This window comes from Callionymus lyra, chromosome 1, assembly GCF_982586985.1.
Source record: "Callionymus lyra chromosome 1, fCalLyr1.hap1.1, whole genome shotgun sequence".
NCBI classification, from domain to species: domain Eukaryota; kingdom Metazoa; phylum Chordata; class Actinopteri; order Syngnathiformes; family Callionymidae; genus Callionymus; species Callionymus lyra.
Window position 1 is genome coordinate 34299298 of NC_141818.1, and position 27749 is coordinate 34327046.

Consider the following 27749-nt stretch of genomic DNA (forward strand, 5'->3'; position numbering starts at 1 on the left):
AAAATTAGAACAGTTTTCTAAGTCAACAAACTCCCAAGAGGTCTCTAAATCCTTATTTTATTTTGTTGTTAACACTGAATAAAAACTTTTATTAAAAGCACAAGAGGTCCATCAAGAATGAATAAATAATAATTCACCACAGATGTGATAAAACACACAAACACACTGCTGATCATTTGCTGCTAATAAAGTCGCGCTGCTGGAGAATCGACGAGTCCAACAAACACTAACCATTGCCACATGACACAGTGTGTGTTTGTGTGTTTGTGTGAGTCTGTCAGACACACGTCTTCATCGGAAGACACATGTGTCTCCTGCGGATACATTGGCAGCTCCACATTTGACCTTTTAACCTTCTGGCTGCTCCCATCCTTTTGTTATCTATATTTCCATTTATATTTTAACACCCTTTTTTTTTATCTCATCTGACTGTCTGGTTAATCGTTCTGGATGAGTGAAACTATTATTTTTTGTTTTTTTGCTTTTATTATCTGTTTATAAGTGTAGTCTTCAATTCCGCGATGAGCCGAGAGATGGCAGTGCGGAGATCGTTCTCTGACGTGTCAGTGAGTTGTGTTTCTGTTGATGAGTTTTCAAGTCAAACAAAACCAGGAATTATAACAAATTACATCATATTATTCCAAATAAAGTGTGTAATCTCAGAAACGTTTTTTAAAAACACAATTTATTTATTTTTAAAGTGAAAACTTTATTTTTCCTCCATTTTCCCGGTAACTTTATTTAGTGTATCTGTTATCACTTTGTTCCGACTAAAGTCAATGTTGTTTAAATACAAAATTTGTCCGTTTTTTGTCTACTTAAAAAAAAAACAAATAATGTTATCTGTGTGCAACAGAGCCATAGCGAACACAACAAATACAACTTAAAAAAACCCATAAGAAAATAAAAACTAAATGTAATAGTAGATTGAACATATTTGTTTCTGGCTCCCCCTGTTTTCGACACTGCAATATCGTAGAAATTCCACAGTCCACTCGTTGAACTTTCAAAATATCTTTGGACGTTTTTGTCCCTCAAAACTTCAACATCTCCATTCAGTAGTGATGGTCTGATGAAGCTTCATGAAACAGTGTCATTTTTTTTCAGAGTCCACTAGATGGCGGTCTCTGCACTATTTTCCTTTGTTTTGAACAACTGTTCTAATGAAACATCATTTTTAAACTGACGGCGCCACCTACTGACCTCTAAACAACATCACTTCATCACTTCCTCTCAGTACTTTAGCCTTTATGGAAATGAATGCAGCTGCCGTCTCCCCCCTTGCAAGTACTGACGAGTCAGAGACGAGAAGGAGCAGGAACCCCCCACTGCTCCCCTTCCCCCAACAAAACAGGAAGAAGCCATAAAAAGAGACTCTTGTTTTCTCACCATCAACCCGGGTTTTGATAAAAGCTGCTGACTGTCGGCTTTATTTACGGGCTCAAAAAATAAATAAGTAATGTAACTAAAAATGTTTCTGATAGATTAATTAATTATTTCGTATTTACTCGGATTATCCAGGTTTAATTCACTGGTAAAGAGAACTTTTTTTTTTTTATGAATTTTTATTTAATGTATATATTTTTACCCTCATTTATTTCTATACGTTTAAGAACCTTGTCTTGTTTCTTTTACATCCTTTTTTTTTTACAGATACATATTCTTTTTGCTGTTCCCCTTTTAAATATACAGAAAAAAAGTCTGACTTTCTAGTAGTTTTTTTCTGGCTTTCAAACTGGGATTTCATTGGTTCTTAACAAATGTCGGCTAAACTTTTGGCATGTGTGACGTCAGTGCAGTAGTTTAAACACTTCCATGTGTCTTCAGTCAAACTCCTGCTGCTTGAGTCACTGAGCAGAAGTTACCGGAGGGAAGAAAACTGATAATGGACTCAAGTGAATCTGATGCTGCAGCAGCTGATGTTTCCTTTGGAATGTTTGTAGAAAACATTTTTTTTCTACACTTTACTGCACATTGTTAAGTTTTACGGGCAGCAGTTCCAAGATTTCCAGGAATGTTAAGTTCTGTCAGTATTATTTGGGGGCTAAATTGTGCGTGAGTGGCCGATGATAAATGTTTTGTTATCTTTTACAAAATGTAGATGAATTTTTCTTCATGTGGTGAAGTGAGAATAGAAAGTGAAGCATCAACATTTGCTCCACTTTTTGTTCCCGGGAGGAACTTCTGTGTCAAAGTATCTGTACTTGATACATCTTGTTGTTGAAACGTCTCAAAGTTCCCTTTATTATTTCCTTCACCCATGGTTTCTTTCTTCTTTCCTAGTTACCATCCTTGTTTCCTTGACCCCTTACATGTCTCCTTCTTTTCTTACTTTCCTCCTTGTTTCCTAGTTCCCATACTTGTTTCTTTGTTCCCTAACCTGTCTCCTTCTTTTCTTACTTTCCTCCTTGTTTCCTAGTTACCATCCTTGTTTCCTTAACCCCTTACCTGTCTCTTTCTTTTCTTACTTTCCTCCTTGTTTCCTAGTTCCCATATTTGTTTCTTTGTTCCCTAACCTGTCTCCTTCTTTTCTTACTTTTCTCCTTGTTTCCTAGTTTCCATAATTGTTTTCCTTTACCCTTACTCATCTCCTTGTTTCCTTGTTTTCTTACTTGTCTCCTAGTTACCATCCTTGTTTTCTTGTTCCCTTACCTGTCTCCTTCTTTTCTTACTTTCCTCCTTGTTTCCTAGTTCCCATACTTGTTTCCTTGTTCCCTAACCTGTCTCCTCCTTTTCTTACTTTTCTCCTTGTTTCCTAGTTTCCATACTTGTTTTCCTTTACCCTTACTCGTCTCCTTGTTTCCTTACTCGTCTCCTAGTTCCCTTACTTGTTTCCATGTTCCCTAACATGTCTCCTCCTTTTCTTACTTTTCTCCTTGTTTCCTAGTTTCCATACTTGTTTACTTATTCCCTTACTCGTCTCCTTGTTTTCTTACTCATATCCTAGTTTCCATCCTTGTTTCCTTGTTACCTAACCTGTCTCCTCCTTTTCTAACTTTTCTCCTTGTTTCCTAGTTTCCATACTTGTTTACTTATTCACTTACTCGTCTCCTTGTTTCCTTGTTTTCTTACTCGTCTTCTAGTTCCCATACTTGTTTCCTTGTTCCCTAACCTGTCTCCTCCATTTTCTAACTTTTCTCCTTGTTTCCTAGTTTCCATACTTGTTTACTTATTCCCTTACTCGTCTCCTTGTTTCCTTGTTTCCTTGTTTTCTTGTTTTCTTACTCGTCTCCTAGTTCCCATAGTGTTTCCTTGTTCCCTAACCTGTCTACGCTTTTTCTAACTTTTCTCCTTGTTTACTAGTTTCCATACTTGTTTACTTAATCCCTTACTCGTCTCCTTGTTTTCTTACTCGTCTCCTAGTTCCCATACTTGTTTCCTTGTTCCCTTACCTGTCTCCTTATTTCCTTGTTGCCTTACTCGTCTCTTGGTTTCCTAGTTTCCATCCTTGTTTCCTTGTGATTGTAGTCATTTCCTTATTTTCTTACTTGTCGCCTTGTTTCCTAGTTTCCATCCTTGTATCCTTGTTCCCTTATTGGTCTCCATGTTTTTTTACTTTTCTCTTTGTTCCCTAGTTTCCATACTTGTTTCCTTATTCCCATACTTGTCTCTTTGTTTCCTAGTTTCCATCCTTCTTTTCTTGTTCCCTTTTTGGTCTCCTTTTTTTCTTACTTTTCTCCTTGTTTTGTAGTTTCCATACTTGTTTTCTCATTCCCTTACTAATCTCTTTGTTTCCTAGTTTCCATCCTTCTTTTCTTGTTCCCTTTTTGGTCTCCTTTTTTTCTTACTTTTCTCCTTGTTTTGTAGTTTCCATACTTGTTTTCTCATTCCCTTACTAATCTCTTTTTTTCCTAGTTTCCATCCTTCTTTTCTTGTTACCTTGCTTGTTTCCTTGTTTTGTAGTTCCCATACTTGTTTCCTCATTCCCTTACTTCTCTCTTTGTTTCCTAGTTTCCATCCTTCTTTACTTGTACCTTGCTTGTTTTCCTAGTTTTCTTACTTTTCTCCTTGTTTTGTAGTTTCCATACATGTTTCCATAGTCCCTTAATTGTCTACTTGTCATTTATTATTTATTATTTAAATAATATTTATTATTTAAATAATATTTATTTTTTTTATTTTTTTATTATTACTACTTTTTTTAAATGACAGTTTGTTGGATAGTGGACAAGATACATTTGGAGCTTAAGGAAAAATGTTAAATAAAAAGAGATGATCTATTGAAAGAACATTTTTCATACAGAATAATGTACACGATGTCTTATAACTGTCGAGTCAAACCGAAGCCTTCCTGTGGGCCAGAGAAAATGACACACCAGAAATGAGGATAATAAGAGAGAGAGAGAAACACACACATGTCTCACTGAAGCTAAATCCTGCGAGTCTTCCTCCCAACTGTCTTTTCTCTCTGGCAGACATGCTGACTCAAGCTTTTTCTTCTCGTCTCTCTACGATCTCCTTATCCTCCCTCACGTCCTTGTTTCGTAAGATTCATACAAAAATATCAGCTACAGTTGTACTAACTTGATGCAATATCACAACGACACAACAACTGAAAAATATTTTTGTGTGTAAATTATTGTTATAAGGTTTATTTAAATTGAGCTGTCAATAAACTCTTAGTTGTCTTGGCAACACTTTCGATCAAGCGTTTCTTATCGGCATGTTTTCGGAGCTCCTGCTCTGAGCGGATCATCCTGGCGTTTCCAGTGCATCCCGGCAGGTTGGGCGAGCCTCCGTTCCCTTGACGACAGAATGGCAGATTAGAGATCACGTTTGCGAGGAGATCAATCTGAATCTTATTAGCTTTGACATTTGTCCTTCTTATCGCATCGGAGAAGTGTCACAAATACAGAGATACTGCGAAATCTTCGGCCAACACGAGGCCAGATTACATCGAAGACAGATTAGAAACACTAAGAAAATACAGTGTAACCTTTCATCTTACTTCAAATACTCAACTTATCCGTGACTAACAATTTCTCTGATTTGACTGTTTTTATTCAGAATAGTAAAAAGAAGGTGTGTCAACGTTTACTATTTTTTATTTTTATTTTTTGTGTATCCAAAGGTTGTGACCTTTGCGTAACCGGTTAAACAGAGTTGCGTTATATAACCACTAGAGGGTTCTGTCTTCATCTAAACACATCCTAATCCCATTACAGTAAAGCCTCTCCAGTAGTTATCAGAGAAAAAACATTTATTGTTGTAGAGACACTTCAAATTAGTACTAAATTATAGGAAACATATACATATACATAACAGATAAATAGCATGACTTAATTTACTGTATATTCACTTAACTGTTGGTTTACTTCCGCACCACTAGTAACTGTAATACTACTGTTGCTGTACTACTGTTCCCTGAGTCACCCTTGTAATACTCTTTGAATCACCGTAGTATTACTCCGCGGGGCTCTGTAGTATTACTCCGTGTGTCATTGTACTATTACTCTGAATAACCATAGTATTACTCTTTGAATCACCACAGTATTACTCTGCAAGGCTATGTAGTATTACTCCGTCTGTCATTGTACTATTACTCTGAAACACCATAGTATTACTCTTTGAATCACCATAGTATTACTCCGTGAGGCTCTGTAGTAGTACTACGTGTGTCATTGTACTATTACTCTGAATCACCATAGTATTACTCTTTAAATCACCTCAGTACTACTCCGCAAGGCTCTGTAGTATTACTCTGTTTCATTGTACTATTACTCTTTGAGTCACCATATTAACTCTTGCAAGAGTAAAGCCGCAGGGCTCTGTAGTATTACCCCGCCATTCTCGCAGTATTACTTTTCCAGTCACCGTAGTATTACCCTACTAGGCTCCATTGGAATATGTATGACTTTTTAACAATACAAAAATATAGAAGTAAAAATGTTGATGTTTTAGCGAGCTTCTGGTTTGTTATTAGCTTATGCTAATTAACACTAGTGAATGCGGTATTCGGTTCAAGTCATTATGGAAATGAAGACAACTGCCATCCCTGGCAGCAGTAGAACAGGATGTACTTGGTAACGTTCATGTTTCTTCAAGGTCAAACTTTCGGGGGTTGTATTTTATCAACCTTAAACTTTAAGGTCAACTTTAACAGCTAATGTTAGCTAGAATGAATTAGTTTCATAGCATGTCATTGAAATCTAGCATTAGCTCATGAACTGACGTAGAACTGCCGTTTTTTAACCTTCGTTTTTCTGGATGGAAGTTAATGCCTCAATTTTTATGTACTGTTTTTGACCTTGAAAAGCTCAAGGGTATGACTAGGCGTATGACAATAGCCATGTTTATTCTTCACCAAGCCTCAAGTGTTGTATTTACATAGAAAGAAACTAATTTTTTAAAGACGAGATTGTGGAAAAATGGTCGTGAATTTGGTAAAATATACATTAAAACGGAGATTTCTGTAAATAGACTCCATCGGGGAGGACGGCGAGCTCGTGTCTTTTTTTAGCATCTGGTTGCTACTACCAGCACGTGACGGAGAGCGAGACGATGAGGGGCGAGCGAGGAGATGGGGAGAGAGAGTGACAGTGGGCATGGATGAAAGCGAGTCTGCACATGTGAGCGTCTGTGAGCGTTAGCGTTCGCTTGCTCCGTAGCTCAAAGGGCTTCAGTCCTATTTATAACACCCCGACTCCCACACTCCAGAAAAAAAAACAACCCGTGACATTTACTCGCATCCTCCCAGCCTCGTCATCCCGGCGTCCGTTCTCGTCAGTGTCAGCGAGGCTTTGATTCGCTCACCTCCTCACAAGTTTGGGTTTTCATTTATCGTGATCGGGCTGGACGGATGAGGGTCAGTGCTGCTGGAAAGGTGTGATTCCCCTCACTTGCCCTCGCCTGAGTCAGCCAGAGCCGATCATGACTCACTGATGTCCCAACAAACAAAATGAATGCCATTGTCTCTGTTTATCCAACGACACCTTCGTGTAGAACTGTTGCCACACTCGTGAGTCACTGATGCATCGATACAAATTTGATTTATACTTTTTTGTTCAATGTTTTAGCTCAGGGTTATCTTCTGCCAAAATGACGCTTTTAAAAACATCCAAACACCTCTGTGGTTCTCATTTGTAATTTATATCTTCAACAAGAGGAATTGTTCCAGGAAAAACTTAAATAAGTCTGTATTAAAACTGCTATGCTAACGGCTAGGTGAGCTGCTAGGCTAACTGCTAGGCTAGGTGCTAGGTTAAATGCTAGGCGAGCTGCTAGGCCAACTGCTAAGACTACGTGCTAGGCGAGCTGCTAGCAAAATGCTAGGCAAGGTACTAGGCTAGGTGCTAGGCTAGGTGCTAGGCAAGGTGCTAGGCAAAATGCTAGGCAAGGTGCTAGGCTAGGTGCTAGGCTAACTGATAGGCGAGCTGCGAGGCCAACTGCTAGGCTCGGTGCTAGCCGAGCTACTAGGCTAACTGCTAGGCTAGGTGCTAGGCTAACTGATAGGCGAGCTGCGAGGCCAACTGCTAGGCTCGGTGCTAGCCGAGCTGCTAGGCTAACTGCTAGACGAGCTGCTAGGCTAACTGCTAGGCTAGGTGCTAGGCTAACTGATAGCCAAGCTGCGAGGCTAACTGCTAGGCGAGCTGCTAGGCTAACTGCTATGCTAGCTGCTAGGTGAGTTGCTAGGGCAACTCTGAGATTCTGTGTTTGTCTCGGTGGTGTCTTGACCTTTTAAGCATATATTTTATTGGGTATTGGATTGTTTTAATTCGATGCTTAGACACAAGATGGACGTTACAGACGAGCAGTATGGAGGTATTTGGATGTTTTTAAATGTCTTTTTGGGTGAATGTGAGGATGAAGACAACTGAGCTCCAGTTGGTACATTAATATGAACTAACATTTTTGTCTTTAACGCTTTAAAGAACAGATTACTCTGAAAATAATCCCAAATTAGTGTTGGTCTGATGAATTAAGCTTCATGAAAAAGTGCCATGTTGTTTAGAGGTCAGTAGTTAGTCTATCAGTTTCAAAATAATGTTTCATTAGAACAGTTGTTCAAAACAAAGGGAAAATAGTGAAGAAAATAGTGGGCTTTGAGATGAATGACACTGCTTCACGATCAGACCAGCATTCATTTGAATTAAGAATTCATCTTTTTTTTACATTTGCAGCAAATGCTCATAGTGTTACGAGAAAAAGTAGATTGAAAAAAACACAATTGGAGTATCAAGAAAAAGACCAATGAGAAGTCCAGACAATTACTTTTATGGGACAGACCGAACATAAAACCAAATAGTGCAAAAATAATAGAAATTTGGCTTGTGTATGATTGGAAAACTTGCTTAAATCGGAGGATTATCACTTTAGTAAACAAGGCGAGACATTTTCATTTTTTCATTATTTTATATCTTTTTTTTGAGTATACTTGTCTGAAACAAGCGCCTTGATGTATCACAAGTTGATGTTGCTTCAGAGAAAATACTATATTTATTTCAAAACTAAACAGATTTCAGACATTAACAATCAATTTAATATTCTTGTTTCAGAATATTAGCACAATACTGGATTACATCCTTTCCCTATTTTATGTCGATGTCCATGGTTTCCATACTGAGACCAAAATAAAACCAAATGGTATAAACATAATATACACAAATAGTTAGAACATTAGCATCATCATTAGATCAACTTTCGACAATAATTATGATCTTCTGTAAGTTACCAATGTACCTTCAGACCAAGGAAACTTCATTTATTTAATTATTACAGATATATGTACACTTTTATATATGAGTCACTGAACTCATTTTATTTATATATATATATATATACTGTATGTATATGTCACACGTAATTTCCTACGGTATATTCCACAACACCACCTAAAATTCCAGTCTTTACTTACAATACTGACAATAAATGTTTCATTGTTTCTGATATCACAATGAAATCTGCTGCATACTTTGTTGAAAAATAAGTACCGTATTTTCCGCACTATAAAGCGCACTTAAAAGCCTTTAAATTTCTCAAAAATGACAGTACGCCTTATAATCCGAAGCGCCTTATATATGAACATTACCTGGTGGGTGGCTTGTTTTCAAACACTTTCATGACTCTGCACAAACTGAGCCGACACGCCGTGTGCGGGATTACATCATCACGGGGTGGGATTAACGACGCACGTCACATGATGACGGACGTCCATGGAGTGATATTACTGCCACCGTTTTAAGCGAGTGTGTTGTTATACACTCTAAACTTTTTTTTGCGCAAAATCACTCTGCTGCGCGCTCAACCAGTCATACACGTGTGTTGAACATGTCATACACGCGTGCTCTAGCTGTCATACACGCGCTCAACTTCACTGCCGCTCTCTCAACATTTGTCTGCTCACAACACAAGAGTCACGCGCAGCTACTTGAAGCCTTTAAAACAAAATTTGAACATCTTTACCAAGGGAGTGAACGAAGTTGTCAGAACGCTTAATAAAGTTTGACTTTATCTTTTATTTTATGCGCCTTATAATCCAGTGCGCCCTATTTATGAAAACAGTTCTAAAATAGGCCATTCATTGAAGGTGCGCCTTATAATCCAGTGCGCCTAATAGTGCGGAAAATACGGTTTGTATCGAAAATAACTATATGTGTGAACTAGGTCATTGTTGGAGCAGTAAACTTTTGGTGAAGTAGTTCACCTACAAAGTGATCTTTCCCAACACCGCCCAAGAGCACTACAACTACAACACTTATGTAAAGTGGTTCCTTATAATTGCCGACCCGAGTGTCGTAAACGATTGTTTGACTTCTTGTATTAATGGCCATAAAATAACGTTTCAGTTCAATGTGGGTTAATTATTATCGACATTATGTAACCACATATCGCGCCCCTGTCTTTGTCATGAGTAGAAATCAACTTGTAAGTAGAGTTTTAGCTAGAATAGCTCCCTCCCTGAACCGATGGAGGACCGGGATGGGCTCAGCAGGCGGAAAAGCTGGGAGAACAGATGGATGCTTGAAGATAAAAGGGGAAAATGTGGGTGGTTTCAAGTGATGCACGTGCTCCATATTGTGCCGCGGACTGAGGGAATAGTGCCGTTACGTTCTCCTGCAGAGAAACACACAGTCATACATCCAGGGGCGAGGGAGAGTTGGACGGCGTCCTCGCTCGCTAACAGGACTTCTTAAGTGCTCCTGCCATCAGCGTTTTGTTGCTTGCATAACCACCGCTTCAGCCCGGGACCCCGAAGGGAACACGTGGCCACTCAGAGGGTTCCTACGAGCCAGGGGGGTGATTTCTCTCCGGCTCAGATCTCGCTCTGTAACGACAGCCTCGCGAATAAAGACAGGGGTTTTTCCCTTTTACGCCACGTTATTAGTCTATAGTGGCAGCCAATGGCCAGAATAGAACCATCACCTTGAATGTTTTTGCTATGCATGAGATTTCACTGCAAATGGAAGTAGCGTTAAAGGGACTGCTGAGATGAACGACATCTGTGACCGGGGGCTGGCGTTAACGAAAGAAAATCTTGTTAAAGAGGAACATACATGCTGAGAAATACAACTACCCACCTCTATGTTCGCCTGCACATGTCAGTGGGAAGTGGGAACACATGCTTCCCCTCTGTACGTCGGGCATCAACGTGATAAGACGCATAATGACTTCCTCAGTCGACAGAATGTTACGTATTACGTGCTTCTGCTTTTTCTTTATGGACTTTTTGCGGTCGTGAAACCACGGAAAAAAACCACAGATGGTTACATAAGTCACCTGGTATTACCTCCTGTCTATATCCTGTTTGGATTACCTTTAGCATGAAGTGCTTCTTGGACTAGTAATAGTAATAAATATCAATAATATAAATATCAATAAAGTTCTTCCTAGTTCAGCCAAAAATGTAAAATTCACTCATGTTCAACTCACCCTTATGTCGACTTTAACGTACTTAAATACACCTCTGTAACGCCCGAGTAGTATGTAGTATGTTGTCTACACTGGAAGCGCGATATTTACCTGGAGTACTTCCTGTCTGTGAAGGATTTACAAACAGATCTGTTGAAGTTGTACTTGAACAATTCCTCATGTCGAGGCGTTAGTACGAGCCGGATGTTACAGACGAGCAGTATGGAGGTATTTGGATGTTCTTAAGTGTCTTTTTGGATGAAGATCAAGACGAAGACAACTGAGCTCCTGTCACTACAATAAAATAAACAAAAAAATGTGTCTATAACTCTAAAAAGGAACAGATTACTCCAGATCCTTAGTTGACATGAGGGTGAGTATATAAAATCTGTGACTTTTGGTTTAATTATCTCTTTAATTTGCTGTTATGTTACGTAAGGTTGCGCTCCTATTTTTTAGCACAACTGTTTTTGGCATCAGGATTTGAGCTTTAGTTAGTGAGTTTAGTTTAGTCAGCCCTAGTTCAAAAAAATCTAGCCAACAAGCCAACACGCTTTAACCCATCAGAGCCCAGATTTTGAAGTTTGTACAAAAATCCCACGAGAAGTCGAATGAAACTGGGAACCTGGAACGTTCTGACATTCCACTCACTTTAGACCCTCCCCCGCCACAGGTTTGGCGTGACATACCTAAAGTCCTGCTGAGACGCTCAGTTTACAACACATCATTAAATAAATCGAGGGTTATTTATCGTAGAGCAAGAGTTTGATATTTTTTGTTTCCAAATGATTATTTATATAAATATATTAAGTTAAAGTTTATGGGTTAATGACTAACACTTAACTTGTGAAAAATACGCAAAGAATCTCAGGAACTGATTCATTACAACGTGGTATATTGTTGAAGAAAAGAAGAAAAATCCTACATATCAGAACATAAACGTGTGTTTTGATTATGCTCTTATAATGAGACTCTGAGATTTGATTCTTTATTGTTTAATCCTTTTTAATACATTGTTTTAAAATATTCTCAATTAAAATAACTGTGTGAATATTCTGGTCTGAACTTAGGAAAACATATTTTTTAATATGCACAAAGAATATCAAGTCTCAGCCTTTTTATTTTGGCCTAAAGAGCTTTATTGTCAGCATTCTTTTCTCTCTTTTTTCACTAGTTTACAGGTTTCTTTTTTAAAATCAAACGTTTTTTTTCCCTCCTCCTCTGTCGCCTCACAGCTGTTTTCACATCAACGATGCGATCAGATGGTGGGCATCAGTTTTCCGCAGAAGTTCAAAGAGTGAAGAAGACACTGGAGACTTTGGTGTTGCCATGGTGATTTGAGAATCTCCCTCGTGCTGTTTTGATTTCTTTGTGTGTGTGTATGTGTGTGTGTGTGATGGAATGTGAGGATACTTGACAAGTTTGATGTGCGCGTCCTGACACCGCCAAGCTTTATTTTATTTTTTATTTATTTTAGGGGGGGTTGGGAGGGGAGTTGAGGGGTCGTCATGTCAGCTGATGTATGAATATTGCTCAACACGCGGCTGCTCCCCATCGCACGTGCAGGGCGCACGAAGAGGAGGCGCTGCTCAGCGCGCATGCGCGATCCATCACGCACAGTGGCACACTTGCACAGTTTGAAAGCTGTGAGAGTTCAGGTGCCGGACGACCATGGTGCTCTCTCCTCAGCATCTTCTCTAAAAAACTAAAAAAAAACGAAAAAAGGAAACTAAAGATGAGCATCCCGGACTTCCTCCTGGAGGTGTCCATCGTGGTGGTCGCGGTGGTGTCCCTGGTCACCAACTCGTCCGTCCTGCTGTGCTTCACCCAGAGCGCGGACCTGAGGTCGCACGTGCCCGGCATCTTCATCCTCAACCTGTGCTTCTCCAACATCCTGCTGGCGGCGCTCAACATGCCCGCCACCTTCATCGGGGTGGCCGAGGACTCCCCGCCGCGGCCCCTGGGGGACCTCTTCTGCCAGGCGGTCAGCTTCTCGGAGACCTTCCTGACCAGCAACGCGATGCTGAGCATGGCGGCGCTGAGCGTGGACCGGTGGGTGGCGGTGGTCTTCCCGCTCAGCTACAGCTCCAAGATGCGCTGCAGGGACGCGCTCCTGATCGTGGCGTACTCCTGGCTCCAGTCCCTGACCTTCTCGCTGACGCAGCTGACCATGGACTGGGGCGGGTACAGCCGCACCTACGCGTCGTGCACGGTGCACCTGAGCGCGGAGAGACGCGAGCAGCTGCCCGCCTTCGCCACCTTCACGGCGCTCTTCCACGGCAGCAGCTTCGCCTTCAGCCTCCTGGTCCTCTGCGTGGCGTATCTCAAAGTTCTGAGGGTCGCCAAGTCCCACTGCAAGAGGATCGACGTGATCACGGTGCAGACGCTGCTGCTGCTGGTCGACATCCACCCCAGGTATGCTTCACAATATGGATTCTTAAAGTACTTCAAACTGCAACTTGTCTTTAAATATTACATAAAAAAGTATTTGTCACATGACCCCACCATTGTGCTCCTAAACCCTTATATAATATAATAATAATTATTAAAAATATATATTTATATACAGTATATATATATATATATTATAAATCTTATAGATTTGTATTCATTTCCTTTCTTGCCCAACAACGGTTTAAATAAATATCGTGACTAATCCTGGCGTTGATTTAGAAACGTATTTATCTTTAAACGTTTATCTGTACGAAATTAAAAACCTCCTTCTCATTTGTTGCTTTTTTAAAATTAAAATATACTTTTTCAACCTTTGGTTTTGTATCTTATTTCTTGCCAAGCAACGGTTTGTCATTTTAATACTATCATTTTCTACTTTAAAATTATATATATATATATATAGTTTCAGGATTCTCAAATAAATGTAGAAGTGAAGTAGAAATACGGTAAGAATTTGTCACAATATTTATTTAAATGGTTGCTGGGCAAGAAAGGAAATTAATACAAATCTACAAACAAAAAAAAGGTAGTCCATAAAAATTAAAATTAAATAAAATAAAAATTACAGTGTAAAACGACAAACAAAAATCCACAAACAAACAAAAGGTTGTCTGTTTATAAATTTAAAAACGTTATGTGCGGCATATGTTTAGCCATAAAAGAGACAAATGAGATGTAACTTTTTATTTCATACATAATATATGTTTAAAGATGATTGATTCTCAAATAAATGTATATTGTCAATAGAAATACGGCTACTATTGGACATATGAGCCCAACATTGTGTTCTTTAACGTTGTTTCTTCATTTATTTTTAAATTTAAAAGTAGAATAAATAACAACAAACCGTTGCTGGGCAAGAAAGGAAATTAATACACGTCCACCAAAAAAAAAGGTTGTCAATTGTGTTCCTAAAATGAACTTATTTTATTTTATTTTTCTCTTTTAAAAATAGAAATTGTAAAACAACAACAACAAACATAATAATAAAAATACAATTTCAGATACAAAAATCCAGTTTATAAAACTACATAGTAACAAAAATAGTGAATAGTTTTAAGTATTTCACAATAAAAGAGACAAATGAGAAGGATATTTTATACAAAATATACTTTTTAAAGATTAATACGTAAATAAATCGATGCTAGGAATCTCAAATACATGTATAATGTAAATAAAAGGAAAATTCAATTCTTTAAACCGAAACGTATATATGTATTTACTTTCCGTGTTAATTTCCACATATATTTCTGAATATTGTCACGTTAAACTGTATATTCCAGCTTTTCTAGCTTTTAAACTTTCACGGAACACCTTCTAGCTATGGCTAGCTTGTTTAAGCTAGCGACCTCTACTTGAAAGAAGAAATATACATCTATTTTAAATGATTGGCGAGTTAAATTAAATTATTCATTGTCCGAATAACACTTCCTGTCGATAACACCACTGGTGACGCCATTTGCGACGAGTATTTCACAGAGCTCAGTAGGAGTTTAACATCCAAGACTGACTAAACGATCTTTATTGATAGCTCGAGGCAGTCCAGAGAGCTTCAGCTATATGTCCCTGCGATACTTTGATGGTGGACATAAAACTTTATGGACAGTCTGAATGCTTCACTGACGGTGTTCCTGGAGAAAGTGCACTCATGTGAATCGTGTGGGTTGTGTGTCAGTGTGAAGGAGAGGTGTTTGGCGCAGCAGAAGAAGAGAAGACAGCGAGCGACCAAGAAGATTTGCATCTTCATCGGTACCTTCGTCTTCTGCTTCTCTCCCTACGTCATCACCAGGTAAATATTGTCTTTTTTATTTCTCCTCTGCTTCTCTTCCAGTCTTCCTTTCTGTCCGTCCATCGTTATTCATCTTCCACATTCTTCTGCTTTTCCGGCTCCAGCTGCTCCTTGTTCTTTCTCTTTCATCTCTGCCTCATTATTTACTTCCCAGGCAGTTTTCTCTCAGTCCATCTTCCATCCACTGTGTGTCTCTCTATCTGTCCATCCATCAAATCGTAAAGCGACACAATCATCTCTTTAACTATTCATCCATGTATTATTGATTGATTGATATCTATCAATACTTCAATCCATCTATTATCGATCATTACTTCCATCCATCCATCTGTCATCAATACTTCAATCCATCAATTATCAATCATTACATCCATCTGTTCATCAATACTTCAATCCATCTATTATCGATCATTACTTCCATCCATCCATCTGTCATCAATACTTCAATCCATCAATTATCAATCATTACATCCATCTGTCATCAATACTTCAATCCATCAATTATCAATCATTACATCCATCTGTTCATCAATACTTCAATCCATCTATTATCGATCATTACTTCCATCCATCCATCTGTCCATCAATACTTCAATCAATCTATTATCGATCATTACTTCCATCCATCCATCTGTCTATCATTACTTCAATCCATCTATTATCGATCATTACTTCCATCCATCCATCTGTCCATCAATACTTCAATCCATCTATTATCGATCTTTACATCCATCCATCTGTCCATCAATACTTCAATCCATATATTATCGATCATTACATCCATCCATCAATACTTCAATCCATCTATTATCGATCTTTACATCCATCCATCCATCTGTCCATCAATACTTCAAGCCATCTATTATCGATCATTACATCCATCCATCCATCTGTCCATCAATACTTCAATCCATCTATTATCGACCTTTACATCCATCCATCCATCTGTCCATCAATACTTCAATCCATCTATTATCGATCTTTAAATCCATCCATCCATCTGTCCATCAATACTTCAATCCATCTATTATCGATCATTACATCCATCCATCCATCTGTCCATCAATACTTCAATACATCTATTATCGATCATTACATCCATCCATCCATCTGTCCATCTATACTTCAATCCATCTATTATCGATCTTTACATCCATCCATCCATCCATCCATCTGTCCATCAATACTTCAATCCATCTATTATCGATCATTACTTCCATCCATCCATCTGTCCATCAATACTTCAATCCATCTATTATCGATCATTACATCCATCCATCCATCTGTCCATCAATACTTCAATCCATCTATTATCGATCTTTACATCCATCCATCTGTCCATCAATACTTCAATCCATATATTATCGATCATTACATCCATCCATCAATACTTCAATCCATCTATTATCGATCTTTACATCCATCCATCTGTCCATCAATACTTCAATCCATCTATTATCGATCATTACATCCATCCATCCATCTGTCCATCAATACTTCAAGCCATCTATTATCGATCATTACATCCATCCATCCATATGTCCATCAATACTTCAATCCATCTATTATCGATCATTACATCCATCCATCCATCCATCTGTCCATCAATACTTCAATCCATCTATTATCGATCATTATATCCATCCATACGTCAGTCCATCAATACTTCAATCCATCTATTATCGATCTTTACATCCATCCATCCATCCATCCATCTGTCCATCAATACTTCAATCCATCTATTATCGATCATTACTTCCATCCATCCATCTGTCCATCAATACTTCAATCCATCTATTATCGATCATTACATCCATCCATCCATCTGTCCATCAATACTTCAATCCATCTATTATCGATCTTTACATCCATCCATCTGTCCATCAATACTTCAATCCATATATTATCGATCATTACATCCATCCATCAATACTTCAATCCATCTATTATCGATCTTTACATCCATCCATCTGTCCATCAATACTTCAATCCATCTATTATCGATCATTACATCCATCCATCCATCTGTCCATCAATACTTCAAGCCATCTATTATCGATCATTACATCCATCCATCCATATGTCCATCAATACTTCAATCCATCCATTATCGATCATTACATCCATCCATCCATCCATCTGTCCATCAATACTTCAATCCATCTATTATCGATCATTATATCCATCCATACGTCAGTCCATCAATACTTCAATCCATCTATTATCAATCATTACATCCATCCATCCATCCATCTGTCCATCAATACTTCAATCCATCTATTACCGATTATTACTTCCATCCATCCATCCGTCCATCAATACTTCAATCCATCTATTATCGATCATTACATCCATCCATCCATATGTCCATCAATACTTCAATCCATCTATTATCAATCATTACATCCATCAATCCATCTGTCCATCTATTCATCAATACATCAGTACTTCCTTCCATCCATCCGTCCGTCCATCATCCATCCACCCATCCATCCATCCATCCATCCATCCATCCATCCATCCATCCATCCATCCATCCATCCATCCATCCATCCATCCATCCATCCATCCATCCATCCATCCATCCATCCATCCATCCATCCACCCATCCATCCTTACTTCGTCCATCTGTCCTTCTATTTATGAATACATCAGTACTTCTTTCCGTCCGTCCATCCATCCATCCAACCATCCACGTTACACGTGTGAATGTTTTTTGTTTTTCTTCCAACAGGCTGCTGGAGTTGTTGCCATGGATTCACATCCCGCGGTATTTGGGTATCGCCACCAAATGTCTGTCCTACGCCAAAGCATCGACCGACCCGTTCGTCTACTGCATACTGAGGCAACAGTACCGAAAGGTTCTGGTGACGTTCATCAGCAGGTTGATGGGTAAAGAACACTACTTCCTGTCCACCCACAGTACCACCAGCACACTGGACAGCACCGAGGAAAACTGTGTCGTCGTTAGAATAACCTGAGCCGGACAAACATCTGTTTCCCGTGTTCCGATACAAAAGTCCTTCGAGAAGAAGGTTAAAGGTTAAAGGCTAGAGGCCCTGATAAGGCGAAGCTGCCCATACCTGAACATAAGTGTGTGCCTTGCTCAAGGACTATCTTTTAAGAGGGCTTGGTCACATGACTGTTAGAGCTACAACGTGGTTCACTGGGAGGATTGTCAGGGACAATGTATATCTCCACCCAGGTGGCTCCAGCGTCGTGGGCTTTTAATCCAGAGGGCTGGCCAAGATGGCCTACTCAGGCGTAGCTAAGAATTACTCCGATTCACCGTTAAATTGCATCTCTGTTCTCGGACGTTTGAATCGTGATACGTGTTCTTCGTGTTCCACCAAAAACGTGTACTTTTCATGTCCAGTGCCATACAGTGAAAAGAAGTTTGTGAATGTGTGACCGAATTGTAAGACGACACTTAGTAAACAATAAAATGCACTGCCACTGATGTCAAGGTCTATGAGTCTTTTTTAGTAAAGTATACAGTAAATACGTACCACACGTTTATAACTGAACCCTTAAACTCTTCCATAAGCAGAACAAAACAAAACTGTTTCACAGTATTACAATAGTTACCCAAAACCTAAGATATGAAGATATTAAGGTATACTTAAGGTCAATTTATCAGGTATACTTGAATATAAGTAGTAAGTAAAGTAAGGTATATGGACTGGTAGTGTACTAATCTAATACTAATTTGATACTTATTCACACTCCATTGGAACATTTAAAGTTAACACAAATACTCATCTGTATACTACTACACTCACAGGCTATAGTTAAGTTTACTGAAGTATACTATTCTCTTTCCCTTTCACTCGGTATGTATACTAATACATATTTTGTTATAATACACTACATTTAAAGGTTTTTACAAGCTTCATGGATGTCAATTTGACCACTTCACCACCGTATGTCTATAATCCAATGTTTGAAAATGCATTTGAACAAAACCCCCCAAAAGCCTGTTTTCTGCCACCCATCACCCACTCCCATAATCCTTTGCACAGTTGACTTCTGGATAACCACAATGATACAGTTACCCAGTGAAAAAGTATTATACTGTATTTGAAGTAAATTACACTTGCTAATAATTATATTATTCTACAGTGTAATATCTCAAAAGTAAACTTCAAGTACACTACTTAATTTATTTAGTATAAAATAATGATACTAGTGGTACACTTGGCTATGCTTATATTTGCCAAAGGTATGACGTAACGAAATTTTTTGGGTCTGAAATATGATCCACAAAACAAGCGCTCACCCGGAGATGCTACGAAGACAAAGGAAGTACACCGTGTGTGTGTGTTGCAAGAGATAGTTGTGTCTCTGTGTGTGTGTTCAGTGGGTGGTCATTATCGTAGTTTCAAACGCACTCTGCCACATCACCTACAGCCTCCACGAAGGACATGGCTTTTGCTACTTTCTTGGTGTTTGTGTTCCTTTCCAGAGGCTCCTGGGGCGCCCCGCCACAGACGTGTCACCCCGGAGACGAGTTTTTGGGTAAGAGCCTCTAGAAGTTTGCGTCAACTCAGCGCGTGTGCTTGACCGTGCACGCAGCACGCCACGGAGGCAACGAAGAGTCGCAACAGAGTTGTCACGACCACGTCAGCGACACCGTAGTAACTGACAAGAATGCGGTTATTGTTGTGTTGTTGCAGAGTTGATAAATTAAGACATAAACAACACTTGGGCACCGGGTCTATGTTGGGTTTTACAATGCTGCTCTCTGGCGGTTGTACTTGTATTACATGTATTCTCTTTTGTCATACAGGAAGATGCAGCAACAGCGACTCAGATGCAAAACGTAAGTGAAGCATTTTTTTAAAGTGTATTTTTAAATATAAAATCTATACATTTTGGTCAGCTTTTTATTTGATATGTGGGATATTTACACGTGTCCAGATAGTTCTTTGAGAATCAACACCTAACATTTTCTTTACAAAAAAATCTTATTTTGTATTTAGTAATTTAATTCATTAATTTACTTAACTTTATTATTATTAGTTTGAATCTTAACTTGTCCTTTACAGCGGTTAAAATATAATGGTACGTTTAAAAGAAATAAAATGTTATATTATTTTACAAAATGAACACACAATATTTCTGTAAGCGTCAAAAAAACAAACAACATTAATCATATCATTTCAACAGAAAGCAAACAAATATTTTTTAACTGCAATTGAAATTTTTTCCAAAGTAATTGTAGAGTTTTTATATTAGTGTTAAATAAATGTTTAATTACTTTTTTTTTTAAAGTGTCATATCATAACAAATTTATCTCAAGACACAGACAAAGTTTATCCAAAGATTTACAACTGAAATTAAATCTGTATAACCTTCATACTATAAACTCATAGTTCAAAATAGTTTAACACCTGTATAATGAATATTATTATCACCATCCTGTGCCGCATAATATATAAGAAAAATATAGAAACATAAGTTGAAGTGATGAAACTTTTGAAGTGAATGCTAACAACCCGACTTCTAAAATCTTTAATCATTCTAATTTAATAACAAAGAAATAATATAAAATATGACTCTGAATGACATTCCAATTGGGTTAGCTGTGTTGCAAACTAGCATAGCACTTACACAGTGTCCAACATAGAACTATCACTTAATGTATTAGCTTAAAATTCTAATTTCTAAACAAACTTACCACTTAAACATCAAAGTTATCACCCTAGATGTTTTATATATGTTCTGAAACATGAAACGAATCCTCCAGAATCCAGATGACATGCATATAGAAACTTGTTTACAGCAATCGAAATGGCTCTAGTGACATGCAATTTTATTTGCATTAAGATTCAAATACAAATCCAAGTTTTAATACCTGAAGTCATCTCGTCACTGTATTAAGTCCTCTTCACCTTCACAGCCACCTGCACAGAACTCAACCTGGGCTATTGCAATGACATGGACTACTCTAGGTAAGTTAAGTACAACAGTATCTTTCAAGTCTCTCAACATCAGGACTGATCTGTTTTTTAAAAAAAATCTAGAACTATATTTCCCAACATCCTTGGCCACCGAACTCGCGCGGACGCAGAATCTGGTCCAGAGTACCTCCTTCTAAGCGTCATCCATGGTCTTCTGAACGGTGAATGCTCGCCTGACATCCGCCTGGTCGGCTGCTCTGTGCTGGCGTCGCCTTGTAGGAACGACAAGATGATCAAACCGTGCCGAAGCACCTGCGAGGCACTCAGGAGGGATTGTGGTCACGCTTTCGAGGCCATCGACATGGCCTGGCCATACTTTCTGGACTGTGACCGCTTCTTCGCCAGCGACCGAGAGGGCTGTTTCGACCCTCTGGCAGGACTAAAGGGTAAAAGTAATTTATGCCGTAAACAAGGTAGGTACGTCTCCTTCATCCATTTGTGGTTTTCTATCTTCAGCCAGACAGGAGCAAGCAGTATCCAGCTTCTCCCCCGAGGAACCCAGCACCATCATCCAGTTCACGTACGCCACAAACCCTCAGATGTACAGTTTGCTAAAGAGAACGGCCGCCAAGTGCTCAAACATCGCTCAGGTCTACAGCATTGGTCGCAGCAACGAAGGCAAAGACCTGATGGTTATAGAGTTCAGCAGCAATCCAGGACGCCATGAGCTCTGTGAGTATGGGATCAGCTACTGTGATGACACTTTCATACCGGGGACCTGCGCATCAGGTTATTTCCTGGGTTCGACAGTGTTTCAAAGCCTCACTATGAATTATCGAATCTTCCTCTAGTGGAGCCAGAGGTCAAAGTCATCGGCAACATGCATGGAAACGAAGTCCTGGGCCGCCAGCTGCTGATCTATCTGGCCCAGTACCTGTGCTCAGAGTACCTTCTAGGGAACCAGCGCATCCAGACCATCATCAACAACACCCGCATCCATCTCCTGGCCTCCATGAACCCAGATGGTTATGAGTTGGCAGCATCAGAGGTAGCAGACAGCAGTGACACCGAGCTCACCGAACAGGAAGTAAATATTGTTAAAGATGAGACAAACCACAATGATCTGCCTTTTCACTCCTCCTTCCTTGGATCTGACCGCATGTGAGGAATACAACTCCTGACACTTTACTATTAACAGACTTGTTTTCTTAAACTCATAATCCTACACTAAGTTTACTCAACCAGTTTAATTATAATTCCTCTTTTTTAACTTCCTACCTTCCGTTAAAGGTCGCAGTTGCCTCGGTCAACAGGTGGGGTCACCAGTTCACCTCTTGGTGCTAACAGGTTAAACACTTTCATTTCTTCCTAACAGATATGTGGTCTTGTCTTGATGTTAACAATAACAGAAGTAACAAATATTGGCTGGAAATCTTCTAGCGCTGTCCGACTAACATCCTCAATATTTGCTTCTGATAATCAATGCTTCCTTTGATGACTGAAAATCCATCCCATCATCAGTCAACTGGAGATGTCAAAGCCTAATGAAGCCAGTTTCTTTTTGGAATGATTAACAACAGGGTCACCTGCTGAACGGCTGGACCAACGGACGGACCAACGCCCAGAACATCGACCTGAACCGAAACTTTCCCGACCTGACGTCTGTCTTTTACCTTAATCGGCGCAGCAGACACTTCCGCATCGACCACATCCCGATCCCTGATGCGTACTGGTTTGGAAAGGTAAGACACAGTTTTCAAAACCATCTGGGAAATAAACAATAAATACAGTATTATTTTTAGTTTAGTTTAAGACTAGATGTCTTAACTATTTATAGTAGTCATAGCCTTTCAGTCTAGTCCAGTGTTTAGACAACATTTAGTTTAAAATCCATTTTTATTTGAGTTATAATGACTTTCGTGTCTGGTTTAAGAGACTGGAAATAGTTTCTTAGTCCTGTTTTACTTAAATCAATGGTCATTGCATGAGTACCTGCATGAGAACCAACATTTTTAAAATTAAAGTTTTGTAATAAATCTATCTTCTTATCTATCTGACCTTATTGACTCAAGGATATGGTGCACTCACTCCACTCATGGAATATGTTCTGATTTCAGTTCATACTAAAAATCCACTGAACGTAATGACACTTGCATCGTGGAATGCCTTAATGGGTTCTACTTCATGGTGCTGCGTCCTCCTTTAAAGGGCCACTTGATGGCACTCTCTGATCTGTCTTTAACCCTTGTGTTATCTCTGGGTCAAGGTGACCCGGTGGCCTGAAAACAAATGTATTTAAGGTAAACGACCTCCACCCCTGCATATGTATTTCTGAAGTCAGGGAGGTCAGTCACCTTGATCCAGAGACAACACAAGGCATAAACAACCTTTTATTTGAATTTCATTTTTATCCGTGATCTCTGATCTTGAGGAACATTTTGTGGAAAAGTGTCACTAATCCATCACTACGAATAAACATGTACAATTAGTGGCTTATTGTAACTTCAGAAACACTAAACCAAATCACACAACAAAGGATCTAACGCAGAAAAAACAATAACTACTTGTTCTAAACACAGTCCTTAACAGACACATTTATCTCTGAAGGAGACAAGGTCTCGCTAGTCAACGATAATATAGGTTACTAAACTTTTTTAAATGCAGCTGTGTATTGGCAAGAATCTGACGATATATTAAGTATCACAATACAGAGGCACGAGACGATATATTGTGATACTGTAGGAACAGTTGTGTATTGGTATTGTCGAGTACTTGACTCTGGTGTTGCTGAATTTACTGACCACATGAATCTTGGAAAGTCGTAACTGCTATCATTTGAAACCAAAATAGTCCAATCATCAGCTTTAAAAGCTGCTAAAATCAGCTGTATCCTCTTGTCCTCAGTCATGGCCAGGATCTTGTGGGATTTCATTTTTCCTTTAGAAAGGAGGACGTGATGAATCCCACCATCTAGAGGACGGAGGTTTAATTGGAGCACAAAAATGAACTAATGCTTTGCATGTTAATTGTAGAAAACAAAAACAAAGAAAAAAACAAATCATTTTATTGTATTAACACTTAATTGAAATGAAAACACACAGACAAACTATGATAAAAATTAAATATCATTTGTATGCTTAAAAAATATCACCAAAAAATTGGATACTGTGCTGTCGAACTTGATCCGGTATATTGGTAGAGTATATCAGTGTATCAATATTTTCTCACAACCTTACATTTGACAAAATTTATGAAATTGTCGCATAATAGTACAACCATTACACAATTTAACACAACTTGACAACTACAAACAATCCCCCCCCTACAAAAAAACATAAAAAACTGGTGACAAAAATTGACTTTTTCTTCTGCTGTTCGTGTCTGATGCGCAATCCGTCCTCTAGGTGGCGCCAGAGACCTACGCCGTGATGAAGTGGGTCAGGTCGTTGCCCTTCGTCCAGTCTGCCAGCCTCCATGGAGGTGAGCTGGTCATCTCGTACCCCTTCGACTTCTCCAGACACCCACAAGAGGAGAAGATGCTGTCGCCCACCCCGGACGAGCAGGTGCCGACACATAGGCTCGATAGTCCAGCTTCAATCCAAAACACTAACGCCGACGCCACTTGTCGTAGATCTTCAAGCAGCTCGCTCGCACCTACGCCGACGCGCACGCCTCCATGTCGGACAACGACACGGACAGATGCGGAGCCTCTTTTTACCGAACCAGGGGCATCATCAACGGGGCGCTCTGGTACAGTTTTGCTGGAGGTGAGATGGACTCCTCAGCTTCCATTCACTTGAACCTCTTAATGTTGTTAAAAATGTCGTCCAAGGCATGTCAGACTTCAACTACCTGCACACCAACTGTCTGGAGATCACCGTGGAGCTTGGCTGCGACAAGTTCCCCGCGGAGTCTGAACTCTACCCGGAGTGGAAGAGGAACAAAGAAGCTCTGCTCAGCTTCTTGGAGTCTGTAAGTGTTTTTGTTCTGGATACAATTATTTAATGTGTGTCTTAATGAATGTGCTTTACAGCAGCGAGGGTTTGGGAAAGCAAATAGAAATCCAGATAGCGTATAAATGTAAACATAATTATATTAAAAAAGACTGAAGTAACTGGATAAACTACCAGAATTGCCAGGCCACGAAAACACACGGTTATTTCTGTTAAAACTCTGCAGCGAGAATTCTGACCTGCTAGTAGAAGAACTCACATTTCTCCGATCCTTAAAACTCTTCACTGGCTTCCAGTTTCTTTCAGGATCAACTTTAAAATTCTGGTTCTTAGTTTCAGATCTATTCATGGTCAGGACCAGAGGAGAGAAATCCTTCCAGGCTGTTGCTCCTAAGCTTTGGAACGATCTTCCTCTCCTTCTGTGTTTGATGGATCTACTGACTCCTTCAAGAAACATCTTAAGACGTTTTTATTTGTTCAGGCTTTTCCTTGATTTTCTGGAACACCTGTTGTGTTATCAGTTTTATCTTGGCCTTTAAAGTTTATACTTAATTGAATATTGTTTTGATTGTTAAAGCACTTACTTACTTACTTACTTATATATCATCTTATCTTGGTTATTGTGGTGTATTTGATCTCTACATTTTTCAATACTGCATTTTTATGTTTCTTTACAAATGGCTGCTGCCAACAATGTCACTTTTCTCTCAGTCAGAGGTATATTTCTATCCATCAAAAATAAAAATAAAACAATGTAAATAAATAGAAAACACAGCGACTTGCCACTGAATAAAGCCCAAAAAGAAGAAAGAATTACGAGAAATACCTTATTATTAAAAAAATAAAGTTAATGATAGTGTTTGACAGACAAAATTAGAATAAATAAATAATACATTTAATTATTTATTTTTTTTAATGCATTTTCCATCCAGAAAGCAGCAAAAACCTTTGAGAATAATAAATAAATAAATAAATATATCAGTTTTACTAACAGTTATTTCCACCAAGAAAACGTAATGCATATTTTAAATACGTCAGGTTCGGTCGTTGTCAAACCTATATTAGCCACTAGATGGCGCTACTAAGCTGCGCATATGCGTCTTAGAATCACTTCTGACGTAGAAGCAACAACAGGTCAAGAAAAACAATGTTCTCTCGACAAACAGGTCCATCGCGGGCTGAAAGGAGTCGTGAAGGACGAGAATGGAAACGGGATCAAAGGTGCAACAGTGTCTGTCAGAGGCGTCAGAAAAGACGTCACGACAGGTAAATATCAAGTATTGTCTCGCAGACACGTGTCTCTCCTAATTATAATCATTTATAAAAAAACTTTGTTATTTTTCTTTAAACTATATATTTTTGGTCATTAATTGCATTATTTATTTCAATGTTTATGTTTCCTTTCCTCAAACCCTTTAAAAGAAAACACACACATTTCGTTTTTACTATTTTCTTTTTGACCTAATATGTTATTGTTGATTTAATATTTAATATATTTTGTTTTTTATACCGTTTCTCCATTTCGTTTTTACTCCAGATTTAACTTTGATGCCGATATTACGTTGTGTAGATAAACACTCAACCATTTTAGTTGGAGTAAAAGACAAGATGTATGAAAGCAGAGCTAATGGCTACAAGTCAGATTTTCTATAGACTGATATTAGAATCAGAATCAGAATCAGAAATCCTTTATTTGTCCCGCGAGGGGAAATTCAGTTTAAACAACAGCAAGCGCAATACCTCAAATAAAAAACACCCAGAAATAGAATAATAAAATGAAAAGAAAGATCTAAATAGAATAGAATAAAAATCTGCCCTATATTATATATACACTATCATATTTACAAAAGTAACAAGAAGAAAAACACAAGAAGAAAAGATGCTGTTAAATATTTATCTTGCTGTGTTCTTGTTGTGGAGTCTGATGGCAGCAGGGAGGAAGGACCTGCGGTACCTCTCCCTCACACACCTTGGATAGAGCTCAGGAAGCAGCTGCTGACTAAATCCCAACTTTTCAAAGTCTCATATTTTTTTTTAAATGTATTGACAACGAATTGTCGCAGATAAAGGAGGAAACTTTCCTGAGGTAAGTTCACCAACACATTGATCGTCTCGTCTTCCTCCCCCAGCGGAAGACGGCGACTACTGGCGACTTCTAAACCCCGGCACTCACATCCTGACGGCCACGGCCAGAGGATACTCCAGAGTGAGCAAGCGGGTGCATCTGCCTCACAACATGAACAAAGCTGGACGAGTGGACTTTGTCCTGGAGAAGGTTCGTGAATTGATTTATTATTTAAATATCGTCTTTTAACTTTCCCGCTCCAGGTTCCCGTAGAGCCGGACATCGACGACCACCTCTTCCCCACCGTCGACACCTGGGATCGGTTCGACCCCTACAACCAGTTCGAGCGCTTCGGAGATCCGGATTCAGGCGGGAGAGGACCGGAGCGGGAGGAGAAGCCCTGGTGGTGGAACTACTTCGCCCAGTCGGGCGTCTCCCCTCCAAACTGGCTGCTCAGAAGTATCTAAACACACTGTAGCGACGTTAAGATCCGCTTCATCAGCACCATAAACTGAACCAGAAGGTTTGAAACATAATAGCACTTTTTTATTTTATCTCACCACATGATCAATCACTACTCTTTACAGATAATTTTTAAAAAGCGTTCGATATTTTGTAAAAAAAAAAAAAAAAAGGAAAATTCTGCACGATTTGGTAATAAAGGGAAAAGTTTGGATGTAAAATGATGACTTTTTTTTTATTTTTAAAAGTTATTCTGATGCATTTTCTTTGGAGCA

At 39.0% G+C, this 27749-nt stretch overlaps 2 protein-coding genes across 3 annotated transcripts; both read left to right on the plus strand.

Annotated features, from left to right (window-relative positions):
* Nucleotides 1-12170: 12170 nt before the first annotated feature.
* On the plus strand, nucleotides 12171-18557 carry gpr78a (G protein-coupled receptor 78a). The gene is made up of 3 exons (XM_087783217.1): nucleotides 12171-13263; nucleotides 14978-15091; nucleotides 17826-18557. The coding sequence occupies exons 1-3, from the start codon at nucleotides 12371-12373 to the stop codon at nucleotides 18070-18072; spliced, it is 1254 nt and encodes a 417-aa protein (XP_087639343.1). The 5' UTR covers nucleotides 12171-12370; the 3' UTR covers nucleotides 18073-18557.
* Nucleotides 18558-19417: 860 nt separating this feature from the next.
* cpz (carboxypeptidase Z) lies at nucleotides 19418-27695 on the plus strand. Of its 2 annotated transcripts, none has more exons than XM_087804002.1 (13): nucleotides 19418-19609; nucleotides 19881-19913; nucleotides 20994-21045; nucleotides 21118-21440; nucleotides 21511-21726; nucleotides 21846-22042; nucleotides 22575-22736; nucleotides 24399-24557; nucleotides 24626-24761; nucleotides 24827-24966; nucleotides 26114-26213; nucleotides 27077-27222; nucleotides 27276-27695. In XM_087804002.1, exons 1-13 carry the CDS (start codon nucleotides 19516-19518, stop codon nucleotides 27477-27479), a joined length of 1962 nt encoding a protein of 653 aa, XP_087660128.1. In that variant the 5' UTR covers nucleotides 19418-19515; the 3' UTR covers nucleotides 27480-27695. The 2 variants fall into 2 exon arrangements, with proteins under 2 accessions (XP_087660128.1, XP_087660121.1); XM_087803995.1 differs by having other exon boundaries at nucleotides 19419-19609; nucleotides 21846-22081.
* The last annotated feature ends 54 nt before the right edge of the window (nucleotides 27696-27749 follow it).